Source organism: Ceratotherium simum, chromosome 8, assembly GCF_057802395.1.
Source record: "Ceratotherium simum simum isolate JZ-2026a chromosome 8, ASM5780239v1, whole genome shotgun sequence".
Lineage (NCBI taxonomy): Eukaryota > Metazoa > Chordata > Mammalia > Perissodactyla > Rhinocerotidae > Ceratotherium > Ceratotherium simum.
Genome location: NC_141907.1, coordinates 82,542,672 through 82,561,589, shown reverse-complemented (window position 1 = coordinate 82,561,589; position 18,918 = coordinate 82,542,672). Strand labels below are relative to the sequence as shown.

Genomic DNA, 18,918 nt, shown 5'->3' with positions numbered 1-18,918 from the left:
TTTTGTTGTCACAAATTATTCTTTTTTGTGTTGTGAGTTTGTGACGAAATTGAAGTGTTTATAGTTATTTTTGATGCTTTCTTTCTCTTTATCTTTTATGTTGTAATTAAGTGTTTGCTAACTTATTCTGATAGAAAGCTGCAATTTCCTCATTTTGTCTGTTTATTTATCTCCCTGCTCAAAGGTTTGTAAACCTTCGCCTTTTTGTTTCAGGTAGGAGGGCTCTCTTCAACATTTCTTGTAATACAGGTATAATGGCAGTGAACTGCTTCAGCTTTTGTTCATCTGGGAAAGCTTTTATTTCTCTGTCATATCTGAAGGATAATTTCACTGGATAGAGTATTCTTGGCTGATAGTTTTTGTCTTTCAGTATGTTGAATATTTCATTCCATTCTCTCCTAGTCTGTAAGGTTTCTGCTGAGAAATCTGCTGAAAGCCGATGGGGGTTCCATTGTAGGTTATTTTCTTCTCTCTTGCTGCCCTTAATATTTTTTCTTCATCACTGACTTTTGACAGTTTTAATATTATATTCCTTGGAGAAGGTCTTTTGCATTGATGTAATTAGGAGTTCTATTGGCTTCATGTACTCGTATGTCCAGTTCCTTCCCCAGGTTTGGGAAGTTCTTAGCTATTATTTCTTTGAACAAGCTCTTTGCTCCTTTGTCCCTCTCTTCTCCTTCTGAATACCTATAATCCTTATGTAACTTTTCCTAATTGAGTTGGATATTACTCGAAGAATTTCTTCATGTTTTTAACATCTTAGTTCTTTCTCCTCCACCTGAAACATTTCTAGGCTTCTATCTTCAAAGTCACTAATTCTCTGCTCCATAGGTTCTACCCTATTTTTCATGATTTCTCCATTATTTTTGTCTCATTAATTGTGTTCTAATTGTGTTCTTCATATCCAGAATTTTTATTTGGTTTTTTTTTTTTTTTTTTTTGGAGCTTCAATCTCTTTGGTGAAGTATTCCTTCTGTTCATTAATTTTATTCCTGAGCTCATTGAACTGTTTTTCTGAGTTATCTTGTAACTCGTCAAGTTTCTTTATAACAGTTATTTTGAATTCTCTGTCAGTTAGATTGTCGTCTTCTCTGACTTCAGGTTTGCTTTCTGGAGAGTTGTCATTTTCCTTGTATTCTGCAGTGTTGCTGTAGTTCCTCATGGTGTCTGATGAAGTGATCCTCTGCCAGTCCATTTGTGGTTGTAATCACCTGTTCTTATTTGGGTACAGCTTTGGTTACTTTGGTTCTGGTCACCTTGGTCTCGTGTTCCTCCAGTGGCTCTCTGTGAGCTCAGATGCTGCTGTCCCCTGTACCACCTGCACTGCTGTTCCTGGGTTGTCTTAGAGTGCTGATTGCACCACTGGCAGAGGTGCTGGGTTCACAGGTGTCACTGTTGCTGGGGGGGCCTGGGGACCCAGGGACTTGTATACAGCCCCTGCTGCTGGTGGAGCTGGTGTTGGTGTTGCCACCAGTGGGGGCTGGGTCACCAGTTCTGCTGTGGTTTCTGTTGCTTTTGGTAGCAGATTCCCCCTGGCACCACTGGGGGAAAAACAGCAGGAGCTGTTTTTTCTGTTCCTGCCCCATCTGCTTGTAGTCGTGCCCGTTGACTGCTCTGCATTTGTGCTGGCCAGGCCGCAGCCACTTGGCAGGGTGCCTTCGCACAAGCCAGGCCACCATGCTCGGTGGGCGAGTGGCACTTGCATGGGCAGTGCCACTACTCAGGCGGGGCGCCATCATGTGGGCTGAGCTGCTGCCAGTTGGAGGAAAGTGTTCTCGTGGACGAAGCCACTGAGGCATGGTGGATGATCCCATGGGCCAGACTACTGCTGCTCCACAAGCATTTGTGAGGGGGGGCGAGGCTGCCCCTGCCTCCACTCATAGTAGTGCTAGCTGCTGTGTGAGGATCCTGGATCACTGCCACTGGGGAAGGGGATGCTACTCCCCTAGTTCCACTGCTTGCCTTGGGGTCCAGTCCACCCACCTTCGAATGTATGACTGAATGGATCTCTTAGGCATCCTGTTGTGCTATGTAGGGAATCCTCTGTTGGTTAATGGATGTCTGTTTAGTTGTAACTTAGAGGGGAGAGACAAAGGGAACAGCTTACTCTGCCATGATGCTGATGTCACCTTGATCCTTTATTTTTTTCTTTTGAGGGAAGTGTAAGAGCATTGGGCCATGAAGGGAGAGTAAATTGCTTTGTTATGGAGAAATCTTTGCTCTGAAAGAAATCTTTCTGCTTCAAATGTCACCTTGGCCTTCTTGAAGGCATTGAGCATCCTGAAAGTTATGAAGGCACTGACATCCACAGGGAATAGCTCAGCTGTTACTGAACACCAGCTACATGCTGCATGGAGGATAGTAAGGACTAAATACATTAACCTGAGCTTGAGAAGCTCACACTTTATTTGGGAAGATAAGATATTTCCATAATAAAAGTAATTTTTTGTTAATGACACGAGGCAACAGAGAAGGATAGACACCCCAGTAGGTATGATTAATTCCCAAGTAGTTGGTATATATAATACGTGCACCTGAGAAGCAGGTGTCTCAGTAGCTGGCAGTTTCTATGCACAGGAAGTATAATGGGAGCTGGGTTTGGTAAGATTCGTTTGGGCAGAAAGTCAGGGTAAAGGGTGAGAACAGAGGAATTGAAACAGCCCAATGTTGGTGTGTTTGGAGCACACGTTGCAGGTTCAAGAGGGGTGTTGTTCGTGAAGAGTAGTGCATGTGAGGCTGGAGTGAAATGTTGAACCTGAGTGTAGAGAGAGAATTGACTCCCAGGTTTAGGAGCTCAGACAGGATCTTGGGTAGGTAGCAGAGTACAATGGTTACATGCTTGAACTCTAGAGGGATACCCCTGGGTTAAATCCTTACTCAGCCCTTCACCAGGTATAAGATCTTGAACAAGTCATTGAATCTCTCTGTGCTTCGGTTCTCCATAGACAAAGGGTGTGTAATCATAGTTCCTACCTTATAGGGTTGTTATGAGAACGAAATGATTGGAACCTATGAAGTGCTTAGAACAGTGCATGGCACCCAATGAGTGCAATATAAAATGTTTGAATTTATGTTGGAAGACTTTGGCTAGGCATAAATAATTTTAATTCTTGAGAATTGTCTTCTCATCCAATTTGTATTCACCATTTCCCCCTCAGATGTCATTAAAGAGCTAATATCTTCTTTCCTAATTGAGGAATATGTTATAACATCTCCACCTTCAAGCATCTCTGTGTATCTCAACAACTTGAAAGATTCATGTCACACTGAAATCTTACTCCATGACTGTGTTTACATCGTTAATTCAGGCAAATTGAATGAGAGAAGCATAAAAGAAAGTGGGAGTAGGTGCCCCAAAACAGAACGGAGGTGACTCACTTTCACTAACAAAAAGAATCAGGTCATTTAAACCTAAAGCCTATTCTGGAAAGAGAACGTCCAAACTTTTACATGTAATCCTAGAAGATTATGGCAGGAATCTTTCTAGTAAAAATAGAAGGATGAAAATAGCTTACAGGTTTATATGATGTTCCAAGTCAACTGTGAATAAATTAAACTTTTATTAATAGGACGGCAGCAAAGGATTACTACTTCCTTCTGGATTAACTGTGATCCCATGATGGAAGGTAAATGATTAGGTAATACACCTCCAATGGTGGGCTTTTTATTGACCTAAATTTTTATATTCTTTTCTAATCTTATCAAATAGAAAACGAAATTGTACAGTAGGATCTCTGAGCATTGACAATTGTTTGTCTGCACACTCAAGCTGAAGACAAACAGACCGTACTCCATTTGGGGGTTTTGGATGTCTTGGATAGTAAAGGAACCTATGAACAGCCCAAGGAAGAGAACAATTCTGGTTAAGTAGTAGCTGGGGCAGAGGTAAGAAATCATATGGCATAGCTCAAATTTAACCTCCTTGATGATGTTTTCTTCATCTTTCTCCCCTTTATGCTCTCTTAGGATTTTGAATACATTTCTTTTATAACATTTATACCATTGTACTAAAATTATTTTTAGTTATATTGCTTCACTCACTTCACTGAATTTCTTGAGGAGGCAACCTATCTTTTTTTTTTTTTTTAACCTAGTACATTTCTTGATCCTAATAGACCCTCCATATTGTGTGAGATGACTGATTAAGTAAATTAATAATTTGTAGGGAAGGACTCATCATATAAACTTGCACTGGATTTCTTCCATTTTCCCCTCCAAACCCCACTCTACCTTTCCACCTTTGTGGATAGTCTGGATTAATAGGCACTCTTATCCTCTGGCTTCTGATTGGTTTCAGCCAATGGGTACAATAGGCAGGAGATGAGAGGGACGAAAGAACCCTGGTTCCCTGGTTCCCTCCAGCCGAGGTGGTGAGGGCTGCTTGCAACCTTTAATTTAAGGCCATTGCTCCACACACCTCATGCTCTCTGGGTTCCAGTGACCATTCCCTCCCTTAATCTTTCAGGCTCCCTAGTGTTATGAGCCTCAGGGTGCTGCACCATCCCTTGTGGTTTCCCTGTTTCCTGCTCATACCTTGATAAAGTTTATTGAGTTCTTCTCAAATTACCCAGTTTGGATGTACCATCAGTTTCATGCAGCAACCCTGTTCCTTCAGGGACCCTGACAAAGAAAGAGAACTTGACGGTAAGGGAGATGGTGACTAAGAATAGGCAGAAGTTTACACACAGATATGACATTCTACTCGAGTCCTGAAGAAGGACAATGACTGAGCTGGGATGCAGTCTTCTTCCAGTATTTTCTTCCCTCTGAAAAATGCTATCCATTTCACTTACGATGTGGAGAACTCTTACTATTTTTTCCAAGAACTCTACTGGAACTTTCCAATTTTGTGGCAATTTTAGACTCATTTTATACTTCCTCATGAAAACACTTACTCTTTCCTCATGGTAATTATCACGTTCAGAGAACACAGGCAAAGGAATTTGGTAAAAACGGAATCGGTGAAATCTGAAGTCAACTTGGGCATGTGGATAAATGGATATAAGTCATGTTCTTACAAAATATGAGAATAATTTTTATAATGTGAAAGTAGTATTTTCATTATAAGCAAATAAACAAGCCTGGTAATCTTCCTAAGACCCATGGTGCTCATGGGTGAAAGTCCAGAAAATAGATTCACTCCAGGGAATCAGAACATAAGATGCTGCTTTATTCAGGAGTTCCATAGGACCATATATTAAAAGTTAATGTTAGTGAATACCTATTAAGTGCTTGCTATGTGCCAGGCACTGGCCCACTACCTTACGTCATCCTCACAACCTATGAGGGGCTGCTCATCCCACAGTTGTAGAAGCTGAAAGGCTTGGAGATTTCTAAAGCAGGATTCTGTGGAAAAGGTGAGATTTCACATATGCAGGATTATCTTACTCCAAATTACCCTCACTGCTTCCACCTTCCTGGATGCCGCAAGTGAGAGGTTCCAATGTCCAAGTCATCCCACACCAAGCCCTGAGAGTTAGAGAGGAAATGACTACTGTGCTCCCTAGCTAGTTGCAAGGTAGAGGTAGAAGTAAAGTGCAAACAAACCTCTTTTTATTAAAGCTGATTATTGATAAATAAGAACATTGCTCACTACATCTCTAATATTAAAAACAGTATTAATGATAGCAGAAAACATTTATCAAATGCCTGTGCTTGGCACTGTACTTGTGTTATCTCAACGAATCCTTAAAACAACCCAGGGAAATAGAAATTGTCACACCCATTTTAGAGATGACAATTGTTTGAGTCACAGGCCCAAGATCATTCAACCAGTAGCTAGTGGAACTGGAGTTCCAAGGCAGGCCCCCCTGTCCCACTCCCCTGCTACCCCTACTGCTTCTTAGTCAACAACTAAATTGACGAGGAGCAGTGAAGCTTCAATCAGTCCGAATCCAGAACAGATTATTAATGCTGGGAAAGACACCTCGAGTTCTGTTTCCCCTCCCTGTGCAGGAGGGCATTTAGACTATTTAAACATGTTTTAAGCTTTCAAATACAATCTTGTGAATTTTCAAGTATATTACTTAGTGAAAATAGAGCTAGAGCCATTGTTAGATGAGACTTCCTTTCACGTTCTGTGGTCATTACTGTCTGTCACTGCTGTTGCCCCCCACCATCTTCACCAGCACCATCATCTTTGCCATGTCCCCTCTCACTACTTCTATGCAACATTGTCCTGGAGGTTCTAGCCAAGGCAATTAAGCCATAAAATGAAATTAAAGACATTCAGATTGGAAAGGAAGAAGTAAAACAATCTCTATTTATAGATGACATGATCTTTTACACAGAAAATCTTAAGGAAGCTACCAAAAGATAGTGGAACGAATAAATGACTTCAGCAGATTTGCAACATACATGATCAATACACAAAAATCAATTGTATTTATATACACTTGCAATGATCAATCTAAAATGAAAGTAAGAAAACAAATCAATTTAAAGTAGCATCAAAAATAATAAAACACTTGGAATAAATTTAACAAAAAAATTGTAAAACTTATACTCTGAAAATTACAAAACATTGTTGAAAGAAATTAAAGAAGATTTAAGTAAGCGGAAAGATGCCCCACGTCCATGGATCAAGAGACTTAATATTATGATGGCAATATTCCTCAAACTGATGCACGGGTTCAACACACGCCCAGCTGGCTTTGTAAAAATTGACAAGCTGATCCTAAAATTCATATGGAAACTTAAGGGACTCAGAATAGCCAAAACAATCTTGAAAAAGAACAAATTAGATGGACTCACATTTCCCAATTTCAACACTTATTACAAAGCAACAGTAATCAAGACACTGTGGTACTGGCATAAGGATAGATATACAGATTAATGGAATAGAACTGACAATCCAGAAATGAACCTTTACATTTAGTCCATTGCTTTTCAACAAGAGTGCCGAAACAATTCAATGGGGAAAGAATCATTTTTCAACAAATGGTGTTGGGACATTTGGATATCTGTACACAAAGGAATGAATTTGGGCCCCCTACTGCACACAATATACAAAAATTAATGCAAAATGAATCAAATACCTAAATTTAAAGCTAAAACTATAAAACTCTTAGAAGAAAACATAAGGGTAAATCTTTATGATGTTGGATTTGGCAATGGTTTCTTAGATATGACCAAAAGTACAAGCAACAACAACAAAAAATAGATAAATTGGATTTCACCAAAATTAAAAGTTTTTGTGCTTCCAAAGACACTATCAAGAAAATGAGAAGACATCTCACAGAATGGGAGAAAATATTTGCAAATCACGTATCTGATAAGGGACTTATACCTGAAATATATAAAAAACTCTTATAACTCAATAATAAAAAGAAAAATAACCCAATTGAAAAAAAAAAAAGGATGAAGGATCTGAATGAACATTTATCCAAAGAAGATGTAATAATATGTAATGGCTAATAAGTACATTGAAAGATGCTCAACATCAACAGTCATTAGGGAAATGTAAATCAAAGTCATAATGAAATACCTCTTCACACCCACTAGGATGGCTATAATCAAAAAGAAAGATAAGTGTTGTATAAGAAGTGGAGATATCAGCACCCTCCTACGCTGCTGGTGGGAATGTAAAATGGTGTAGCCACTTTGGAAAACAATCTGGCAATTCTTAAAAAGTTAAACATAGAGTTACCATTTGATCCAGCAATTTTACTCCTAAGTATATATCCAGGAGAAATGAAAATGTATGCCCACACAAAAATTTGTACACAAAATTTCATAGCAGAATGATTCATAAAAGCAAAGATGAAAACAATCCAAATGTCCATCAACTGATGAATGGCATATCTACATAATGAGATATTTTTCAACCTTAAAAAAGAATGAAGTACTGATACATGCTACAGCATGGATGAACCTTGAAAGCATAATGCTAAGTGACAAAGCCTGTCACAAAAGACCACGTATTATATGATTCCATTTATATGAATAAATCTATAGAGACAGAAAGTAGATTTGTTATTGCCTTGGGCTGGGAGATGAGGAGATTGGGGGTAATAGCTAAAGGGTATGGGTTTCTTTTTGGAATGATGAAAATGTTCCAAAATAGATTGTGGTGATAGTCGTACAAGTCTGTGAATGTACTATATTTATATACAATATAAAAATAGAATTCTATACTATAAATGTGTGAATGGTATGATATGTGAATTATATCTCAATAAAGCTGAATTCAAAAAACTGCACATTCATTAGTGCACATTCAGACCTGCCTCCAAGGATGAAGTACCCTTCATGGAGGAAGGGACACTTGGCAAAGAAAAAAACAGAGGCCTACAAGTGGACAAAGACTTCTGATACTGCCAGAGAAAGAGACACAAGAACCACAGAGAAAGGGCGCTGACTCCCAGAACTCTGTAATACAGCCTAAAGCTTTGTAGCTGCTGTCCCACATTTGTCACTTTCATAACTACTGTCTATATTCTTTTAGCAGCAAATTTTTAAAACGAAAACGACCTGGGAAATATAGTATAGTGGATTCAGAGAGCAGATTCTGGGGTGAGATGATTTATACTTGAATCCTAGTTTTGCCATTTTCTAGCTGAGACAATGTCTTCTGTGGGGTGAGTTAAACGTCTTTTGTGTCCCAGTTTCTCTGTCCATAACTGTATTGTCCATTTCAGTAACTGCTAGCCACATGTGGCTGCTGAGCGCTTGAAATGGGGCGAATCCCAAAGGAGATGTGCTATGTATGCAAATTATATGTCACATTTCAAAGACCTAATCCTCCCCCCAAAATAAAATATCCCATTAATCATTTGATATTAATTACATGTTGATATGATAATACTTTGGATATATTGGGTTAAAATATATTATTAAAATTCATTTTATCTGCTTCTGTTTATTTTTTTTAATGAGGCTACTAGAAATTTAAAAGTACTTATGTGGCTCACACTATATTTCTATTGGACAGTGCCAATCTAGAACACGGAAATAATAATGCTGCCTGTTAAACACAGTTATTGTGAGAATTAAATGATTTAATATATGTAAAATGCTTAAAAATACCTAGCCCATGATAAGCACTAAATAAGTGTTAGATGATTAAAAAATATTTTTGGAGGTAGTCAGATTCAGAGAAGCAAAGAGCAACTTGTCACGGGCAGAAGGCCAACGAGAGGCAGGAAATGGCAGGAGCACTTTGCAGAGGAAATCAGCCAGGCTAAACGCTCAAGGTCTGCAGGAAGAAGCTGACTGGGCAGAGGCCCATGTCAGAGGGCTGCGCAGTTCCCAGACGGACCTCTTTGCAGAGGACAAAGCCATCTGGACACTGATGTTTGAGCCAGTGAAGTGGTCAGAACTAGAAGACAGCAAGTGAGGTTTACAGTTATATTCCTGGCTCTAACACATCATTTCAAAATGCGGACTATCACTCCATTCTTCTTAAACTTCTATCTAATTTGTCTAGAAAGAAGTTAATGTTTGTTTTATGCTTCAGGTTTCTTGTTGCTTTGGAGCGTGTTAGAGTTGCTAAGTACTATCCATTCTCTAAACGGGGGGCTGTATTTGACTCAGCCAGGCAGATGAGCAGTTGGGAAGTAGCATAGCACTAACATCTAGGACACGGCAGCCATCACTCTTAAGTAAATTATTATTTTACATTTCACAGAAGCAGCCGTGAATTGTTGAACATGACATGGCTGAGGTTCCTTAGCCCATGAAATCTTCGGCCTAGTGCTCTAGCTCAACTTGCTTTTGCTGCAGCGTGAGTATCTTTAGAGAGGGCTTCCCCCAAGGCCAATGCCACCAATGACACACCCCCCACTTCAGTTTTTGATTCCTTTCTCTTTTCTCAATAACATAACAATAAGGGAGCCGGTCCACCTTTTATGAAAACTGGGCTTAGAAGCTTGTTTTCAAGTTTACAGGGCCTTAAGCGGTTCTGAGTGCTGCAATTTTCAGTGGCCCATTTTCCAAAAGGCTTTGACCTCCCTTTACAGAATCTGGCCTCTTCTACAGAGCCGCAGAGGTTTATTTGTATATATATCTGGGCTCAGAAAGTGTCAAGAATAGAGAAATACAGTGTTTGTAGTAATGAAAGACAAAAGCAATTCAGTAGGATTTCCACATATTTATTTCATCATGCATCATTTTAAATTTACAACCAGTGGTGGGCTAGCCAAACTTCCATTGTGTGTGTGTTTAATGGAAAAATGAGCACCTGTTATCTGTTTGGGTTTATGACTATACACACATGTATCTGTTTTATTAATAAATATTTTAAAATGTTTAACATGGCTCTTTTAATTTACACAAATAAAGATGATCTTTTCTTGATTTCATATTTTAGAAGTCCAAATCCATCAGTTTCTCAAAGCAGTATTCTCTTTGGCTGAAATTCTCTCAGCCATTCTGGCTTTTGCATGATTGTGGTCAAACAGACTGGAATTTCTACCACAAAACAATTGAATGAAAGCTAAAATGATGACTACATGAAGATGTCCCTTATAAAGGACAGTGTACTACATTACAGTCTCAAAGAGACACAGCACAAGAAAAATCAAACAGAGTTTCTGAAATTGATATTTCTGATTCCCATGTGCCAAGTCCAATACTTTGTGGGGCAGAGGGCTGAAGACTGAAGGGCTTTTTTCTAGCAATCTGACAACGTGGTCAGCAGCAAGATGAGATGGTTTGTTTTAATCTGTGTGCCTTCTACCTCAAGGCTTAGTAAAACCAGCAACAGAAGAGATAAATATTAATTCTCGAAGTTGGCTGACAAAAGTCTTTAAAAAGTCTTGTACCCTCCCCCTACCCCCCAAAAAGAAGAAAAAAAGGTCCATTTTTCTCCTGATTGGGCAACATGTTTGGTAGAAACAATCTATGTTTAAGGTTCTATCAAGGGCTTCACATGCACAGATTGAAAATTGTTGAAACAAAGTTGGGTTCTCTGAGTATGTGAGTGTTTTGTTTTGTTTTGTTTTTTTATAAACAATAGTTTCTTCTTAGAGCAGAACTATTCTCAGTGTATCAAATGGGATTTGAGAGAGGTACAAGAAAACTTAGATTGTTGCTAAAACTGTCACATATGTTGGCTCAAAATTGACACTGTAGGTAGTATACTGAATAGGCCCAAATTTAACCATTTGAGGTTTCTCATAGCTTTTTACAAAAATCTTAAATACAGGTAAATATGTAAACACTGTGCTCTCAAAGAGCAAGTACTTTGGCATGTCACATTCTACCCCTTCTGGGGAGACAGAGTCAAGTGAAACATTACTCATCAGTTTCAAAACCAACTGCTGGAATTACTCTCAGGCTGAGGGGCAAAAACCACCTTGCACATCTCAGAGTTCTCTTGGTGGAGTGGGAATTCAGACCCTGCTACCAGCCTTTCTTTTCTTCTCCGAGAGACGTAACCTCTGCCTGTGGACAGCCTTTCATACTTTGTCTCAAATTGCCTGCATAACAACAACAACAATAACAAAATCACACACATATTGAAGTCACCTCAGACTCGTCAGAGCCAAGTTACTGAGTGTACACTTGAAGCTTCCGTTTCAAAGCAATTTGAGAAGGGACACGAGTGCCAAAGACACCCAGCTTTCATTCCCATGAACGGGGCGATCTTTATCTTCCCCTTTCTTTTTACACCAACAGATACACTACACGCTTCAAATGCCTGGGAATGCGAGTCCTGCCATACATTTTTTTTGTAATTAAGGACTAAATTCCTTTCAGCTTTTTGGAGATGCTGTTAAGCTTTGCAGGCCTTGCTATGGCTCCCACCCCTCATTCCAGGAGCCCCACCTTGGGAGCACTCCCCTTTGAGTAAGTAGCAAGTCCAGCTGGACTTAAGCTGAGAATGCTGACAGGGAAACATTCCCAGAGCTCTGGCCTGAGTGAAATGTGGAACCAAACCAGTTAGCCATATGCTTGGGCTGGTGGTCACTGCATTTTGACCATTAGCAGGTTGATTTTTTTTAGTACACTAATGGAGGTTTATTCTAGATATGAGTTAGTATAAGTTAGTGATTGCTTAATATTCTTATTATAATCCACTATCTTTTCTTCTGTAAAAATATAACCTATTCATGTTTGTACTTATATCATTTATATATTCCTTAGATGGATCATGAAATGTCAATAAAATAAAGAAAGGTACTCAACTCTGGCCTACTTATCAAAGGAGATATGTAGGATATGGCTTGCTGTTTTAAGTATACAAATTGCCTCCATGGTTAGTAGTGCATGCCAAGGAGACCTCTACAACTAACAAGAGTCAGTGCTACCTAGACCCAAAGCATTCTACTTCCACGTGATAGTATTTTTATAAATATGCTTACAAGATGCAAAGGACACAGTATAAATGAGAAGCTCTGTAGTGGAAGAGGTGTTGGGAAAATTACATGGACAATTAAATTATATATATATTTGGTTTTTGAGACTCTAAAAATTCTACTGAAAGCATTTTTTTTTAATTTCAAAATCTCAAACTCTCAAGCTTGAGCCAAAACTTAAACAAGGTCAAGTTGTTGTTGTATGGATTACCTAAAATTTGTGACTTCACTTGGGCTCTTAAACCATGGTAAATGATTGCCAGGTGTTTTGTTTTGAACTTTCTGTCCAGGAGACAATTGTGAAGATAGCCAATAATACATGTGTCCATTATTTTTGCTGAAACTACATGGCAACTCTTACAGTAAATCAAATCCCTTTGTTTCCTTGATAAATTATTTCTGGATTAGAATATATCTCCAGAATCAAAGTAATTAGTCACTACAGTTTCTTGATATCCTACAAACTGACTTTTTTTTTTTAGCCTTATCAATTATTCTTTTACTCATTTAAAGAAAATTCATGTTTCATTGGATTTTTACCATTTTCTTTAAATTTCTGAAACTAAATGCTCAAACTGGGTGCAAGGTCCTGGTAAACTGGGGATGGCCCTGGAACATTCCATGAGCACTGCTTCTTACCTGAATGGCGCTCCATCCTTGTCCATCTGCATGCAAACTAAGAATGGGTACTGAGAAAACTGCACTGTGGAGATAAACTCCATGGCTGCTTCTGTTTCTGCATTGACCTCCAGGCCAACTTTCACAAAAGAGGAGTCCACAGTGATATCACCAGTTATTACCAGAGCCACCCTAAGGATTTGGGCAAAAAAAACTGTTAACATCACATTTAACTGAGCTGCACTAACAGCTGTCGTTTCACAGGGTCTGAACTTGTGACACTGATGACTGGAAAGAAACACTTAAGTAACTAATATGTGACCTAAATGCACTTAGAGTTCTGTTGGTAACCAGGGCCTGGTGAAGGTTTGCCCTTCCCCTGTGCCCTCACCCAGCCTTCAGTCCTAGATGTGGGAATGAAGCGTTTATCAGGTACTACTATTTGGTATGGGCATACCAAGGGCCAAGATGAAAACATGCCTGGAACCTGGTCCTCTTAGGAAGTTAGAAATACCTGAGTTATCTCAAAACAAAGTCTAACATCACTGAGAAGACAGCTGGTGTTTGTAACAATTTTCTTGGTAACTATCTCTCTGTTGGCTTTTATGTAACTATTTCCACTCCATTTCATTACTTTCTCCAAAGAGTCTCTAGAGACATAAGTCTATGGTTGCAAAGATCTTTGAAAAAATATTGTGTCACAAAGAACCATTCCCACAGTGGGGCATGTACAATGGGTGCCCCAGGAAGGACAGATATGGTGAGTTCTCCAACAATCACCTACAGAACTGGACAGATAGATGGAATTGACTAGGGAATGTGGCTTGGATGAAGAGGATAAAGAATCCCAGTGGAAGGCTTATCTCTAGAACCACTCTCGTTTAATTGTAGACTTTAAGAGAATTTGTGGGAAATTACTCCCACGATTAAATCCGAGCTGTCTGTCCATGCTTTTTTGATAGGGATACTAATCATTGCTGTGCAACTTAGAACACTTGCTGACATTGTTGTCAGTGCAAAAGTAGGTCAGAGGTGGTATCATTTAAATCCCTGAATCCCTTGACATACTTTCTAATATCTTACTCTCAACAAAGGCTTAAGAGATATTGTTTAAATTGAACAAATGAAAAATTGAAGATAGACTGGCTACAATGTGGATACTGATAGAATTTTAGGGGTACTGTGTCCTCTTTAAAAATCTAAATGTTTTTTGTTGTTGCTGTTGTTGATTTCTTTCTGCAAAGAATTCAATTCAGTTTAATTTGGGGAAACTTCCACCTAGAAAATACTTCAGAAAGAGAAGAAAGATGACTGATTCAGTGGGAAGCCCTAAATTATGTTGCTGATCCCTCTGATGGCCTGTTCCATTTCTCATTCTTTGGCTCCTTTTAGTAACACTGTGGGTCACCTTTCACGTTATATGTGCCACCTTTTGATTGTTTTCAATTCCTTAATCCATAGTTTAAAATAAATCAAAAATTTAATTTTATCACTCCTATCTCACTTCTGCCCCACCATATTTTTAAATATCCAAAAAAGTAAAAATTAATTGCATTTTCCATTTCTTTTTCTTCAATTCTGTAACAAACAGAAGAATAATTTCTTGGATTATCACACTGGCTTGGAGAAACTGTTCTATATTCAAAGTAAAATACTTCAATTTGAAGTGAGAGGTAGATTAGAAAAAACTAAATGAGCTGAAAACATTTTGTTTAGAAAAATGAATGCTAACAAAAAAACTCAAAGACTCCTAATGTTTAAGTCTTAGATTCTACACAAAAATGATCATCTTTTTATTTTTATCCACTGAAGACAGCAAAAGAGGAAAGATTCTAAACCCCAACAAGAGGGATAAGCTAAAAAGTTTGCTTCAAAGTAAAATCTCCCGACAGCATTGTCAACTACTGAAGTGGAATACCAAGAGAAGATGAACCTCTCATCCATGGGGCATGCTGTCTACGGATGTTTTTAAAAACAGGAAGATTCTTGGCTGAGTTGTATTAGGTATCGAGCTGCTCATAAGCAGCTACGGAAAGAACGACTTCCCATGGTTACTTCCTACTCTGTGATCTAATGGTTACAAATAGAAAGCATAGATTTTGAAAACTCAGAGGGTTAAACAATTCCAAAAACATATCTCTGCAGTTCTTTGCATAGAATATTATACACATGCTTACCGATTTCTCACTCGGGTTTTAGACTCACGATACCACAGACTAAACTCCATTGCCCCTGAAATATCAATAGCTAGACCACCCTGGACCTCCATATTGGCCTTCAGTCCAGATTGCAACTGAAGCTCCTAGAAACAAAAATATACAATAGTAGTAATAACAATAATAAGCACAATTTAGCCAACCCCTTCCCAAAGGCACATTCAACCTCCTGCTGTAGATAATACCATCTGAGTTGTGTTAATGTTAGAGTATTTCTCTAGGCTTGGAAATATGTTGTTCTAATCTTGATCACTAGAAGTAGACTGCTGATTTGTTAAATTAGTTAGTCAACTAAAATTCTAGAGAAGCGAAGCGCCAATTGAGAAGGGTGTTTTCTTTCAACCATTGCCTCATTTTGGGAGAGGCAAAGTTTCTCAAAGTGTGGTCCCCTGAGGAACAACAACAGGGTACTGGGAACTTGGTAGAAATGTTGAGTCCCACACCTACTGAATTAGAAACTGAGGGTGGGGCCCAGCAACCTGTGTGTTTTTTGCTGTTGTTGTTGTTTTTCGTGAGGAAGACTGGTCCTGAGCTAACATCCGTTGCCAATCCTCCTCTTTTTGCTGAGGAAGATTAGCCCTGAGCTAACATCTGTGCCCATCTTCCTCTATTCTGTATGTGGGATGTCACCATAGTATGGCTTGATGAGCAGTGCATAGGTCCACACTGGGGATTCAAAGGTGCGAACCCCGGGCTGCTGAAGCAGAGTGCACGAACTTAACCACTACGCCACCAGGCCAGCCCCAGCAATTTGTGTTTTAAAAAGCCCTCACATGATTCTGATGCACCTAAATTTGAGAACCATCAGACTGGGGAAAATGAAGGCATCTCCATCAGAAATCCAGCCATGGCTTTGGCGTTAGGGTGAGGGGTCAAGCTAGACGATCTCTTGAGGTCCTTCAGCACTTCTCTGGCTATGTGCTATGTGAAATATAGACAACTGCATCCTGCTGGCAAATGAAAGGCAGGATAAAAACTGCTGGTCCCTGTACAAGTTCCAGCAATCACCTAGATCGAGCTAGGAAAGGAAGGCAAGGCGATTTAACTAAGCCTTAATGTCTGTTGTTTGACGTTTGGAATGACATCAATTTAACAGACAAGCCCAACATGAACTCAAGAGCATATTCCAGAGGGACAGTACTCATTTGCAAACATAGTCCATCCCGAGCAATTCTGTAGTTGTCTGAAACCCATTGTTTTGTGCTGTTTGCCAGCATTTAGCCTTTAAGTCTTGCATTTACAATGTACATCAGGTGGAGTGACATTGGCTGAAAATATCTTCAGCTAGATTGCAATCAGATTGCCTGGGGACAGTATTGGAAATGATAATGGTTCTGGAAAAAAGGCTCAGTATCCTTAATTTTGATATCCCTCCAAAGACCGTGGTTCACGGCAAGTGGCAGCGTGACTAACTTCTTTATGTAACTGCCCTGCTCAGACCAAACAAGCTGTGCTTTTGCCAGCTACAAATGCTGTGATTTTGCTTTCTAGAAAGGATCATGTTGATCTCCCCGAATTCTCTCCACTTTCTGAAAAAGGTGGCCAGTAATCTCAGTCAGAGGACTTGCTTTATAACCAGGTATACTGGAAAAGTCTGATTGTGGCATGAAGCTACTTTCAGTCTGAAAGATGCTTTGTTGAAAGCGTGAGACCCAACACAGAGCTCAGGACACTTTAGGAGAGAGCCCTCAGGTTACTTATAGCTACATTCAGTCTAGAATAAAATATGGCTGTGGTAGGATACAGGGGTTGTCTCAACTAATATGAAAGAATACAAATTATCCAGAGAAAACCACAATAACCATGCCCAAATTTTAACCTATGTCTATGAACTGCAGAACCAAGATATCAGAGTTCTGCATTTGCACCGTAATTGTGATTGTTCCCAAATGAGCCCTACTGTGTGCCCTGCCTCAGAAGCATTTCTTTTTTTGGATCTTGTCCTCTCTTGCCAATTTGAAAATTATAATCTTGTTAGTCCGTGCAACCCAGAAAAGGTCTGTGATGAGGACTTTGACCTTCCCACTGACTGTATATTAGGTGCATGTCAAAATATACCAAGTGCCGTGGAAAAGAACATTTCACGGCTATTAGACAATGTGCCTCTTCTGGAGAGAGAGCTTTTCCATTGCAGTATGGGTTTTGAGGAGTGCCTTGGCTTTCTGGGAAGATTCCATTTCTCTCATGCAAAGAGATCATGGAAGAACTCTGACATGTAGTCACAGAGGAATTTTCTTGGACCCCCATAAAAGGACTAACCACTGATCCCTGTGGAAGGACAAACCACTCTTTCTTTGTGATAGGGACTAAATCACATAGTACAGTGGTTCTAACTTGTGAGGGGTATAAAATAGGTGGAACTAACAGTTTTTAAGCACCCACTGTGTCCCTACTGTGTCTATGTTTGATGTCTCATTTAATTCTCATACTAATCTCCCATGGTAGGTGTTATATCTGAAGATTGAAAAGAAAAATCAGGCTTGGTGGCCATACATGGAGCCTGAATGAATACCCAGACTGTCTCTAGGGTGGAGACTTTTCTACCACCAGACATGGCTATCACGAAATCAGAACTCTCTTGTGTCTCCTGGCGTGCAGGAGGCCTCTTCTGAGAAATGTTGCACAAAAGAGCATAGGCTTATATCTTTGTTTGACCCAGAAAGCATGTTTGTTTAAATTATTGCCCATGAACTACAGGAACAAGATCCAGGAGCTCTGTATTTGTAGCTAATGTGACCCCTTTGAACTTTTACCTTTGGTCCCAAAGGTGTTTTTTACAGTTCAGACACTGACATTTTGACAACTCATTCCATTGCTTCCATTCAGGAAAACATGTTCTTTCCCGGCTAAAGAAGATCCCCTTATTAAGCTGACTTTATCAGACATCCTTCTCTGAAGAGTAATCCAATTAGCCGAAAAAAGAGAGAGAGTGAGCACAGAGTAATTCCATCTGCCCTAGTGGCTGTGACAGGCTACCCATTGCCAAACTTTCCTTCAATGTCAGCACTTGACCTAGAGTGGTATGTGCCTCTGAAGCTGGGATGGCATTACTGGAGTGCTCTGTGGAGCCAGGGAGCCTTAAACAGCTTATTTGTATAGTAACCCCCGATCTGCCAAATACTCCACCCTGAAATACTCAGACACTGGCTTATGTTTAATAGTGAGGGGACGATCTTTTTCTTAGACTATGCCTTACGTGCCCTCACTTAATGAACAGAAAAATCTTACAAGATAACCTAGATCAGGAGTTGGCAAACTATGACCTGCAGGCAAATCTGGCCCCTTGCTGCTTTTGTAAATAAAATTTTATTGGAACACTTCCATACTCATTTGTTAATATATTACTTGATGGCTGTTTTCACTTTACAACGGCAGAGTTGAATAGTTGCAACAGAGATCATGTGTCCCATAAAGTCTAAAATGTTTACTTTCTGCCCTTTACATGAAAAGTTTGCTGACCCTGATCTAGATTACTACCTATGTTTATGTGGGAGATCAGAATTGGCCACCTCAAAATATGTCTCTCTACCTTGATTAGTTTCTCTGAAGAACATTTGACCTCCCCACAAACTGCCAAAAGCAATAGATTGGGAGGGTCCTTGCTAAGCCGATTCTTATCAAAGTTCTGTTTTAGGGAAATGTCCATCTGTAAAGGTATCTCCCTCTCTGTACCAGGAAGAAGGAGGGATGACCTTATCTCCAGAAACTCTTATCAGTGTGGAAAGAAGGTGAGGACTTAAATCTGCATACTCTTGATTATTGTGCTTTCTGGTAATCTCTCATAG

The 18,918-nt window shown here is 39.5% G+C and overlaps 1 protein-coding gene across 2 annotated transcripts in view; it reads right to left on the bottom strand.

The window, feature by feature from the left end:
• Nucleotides 1-10,075: 10,075 nt before the first annotated feature.
• Nucleotides 10,076-18,918, bottom strand: part of MTTP (microsomal triglyceride transfer protein) — a 55,203-nt gene continuing 46,360 nt past the window's right edge. For both annotated transcript variants that reach the window (XM_014787910.2, XM_087434631.1), the window contains 3 exons: nucleotides 15,095-15,219; nucleotides 12,939-13,109; nucleotides 10,076-11,420 (listed from right to left, as the gene is read on the bottom strand). In XM_014787910.2, the coding sequence (XP_014643396.1) occupies nucleotides 11,249-11,420; nucleotides 12,939-13,109; nucleotides 15,095-15,219 (468 nt within the window). In that variant the 3' untranslated portion in view covers nucleotides 10,076-11,248. The remainder of the gene's footprint in view (nucleotides 11,421-12,938; nucleotides 13,110-15,094; nucleotides 15,220-18,918) is intronic.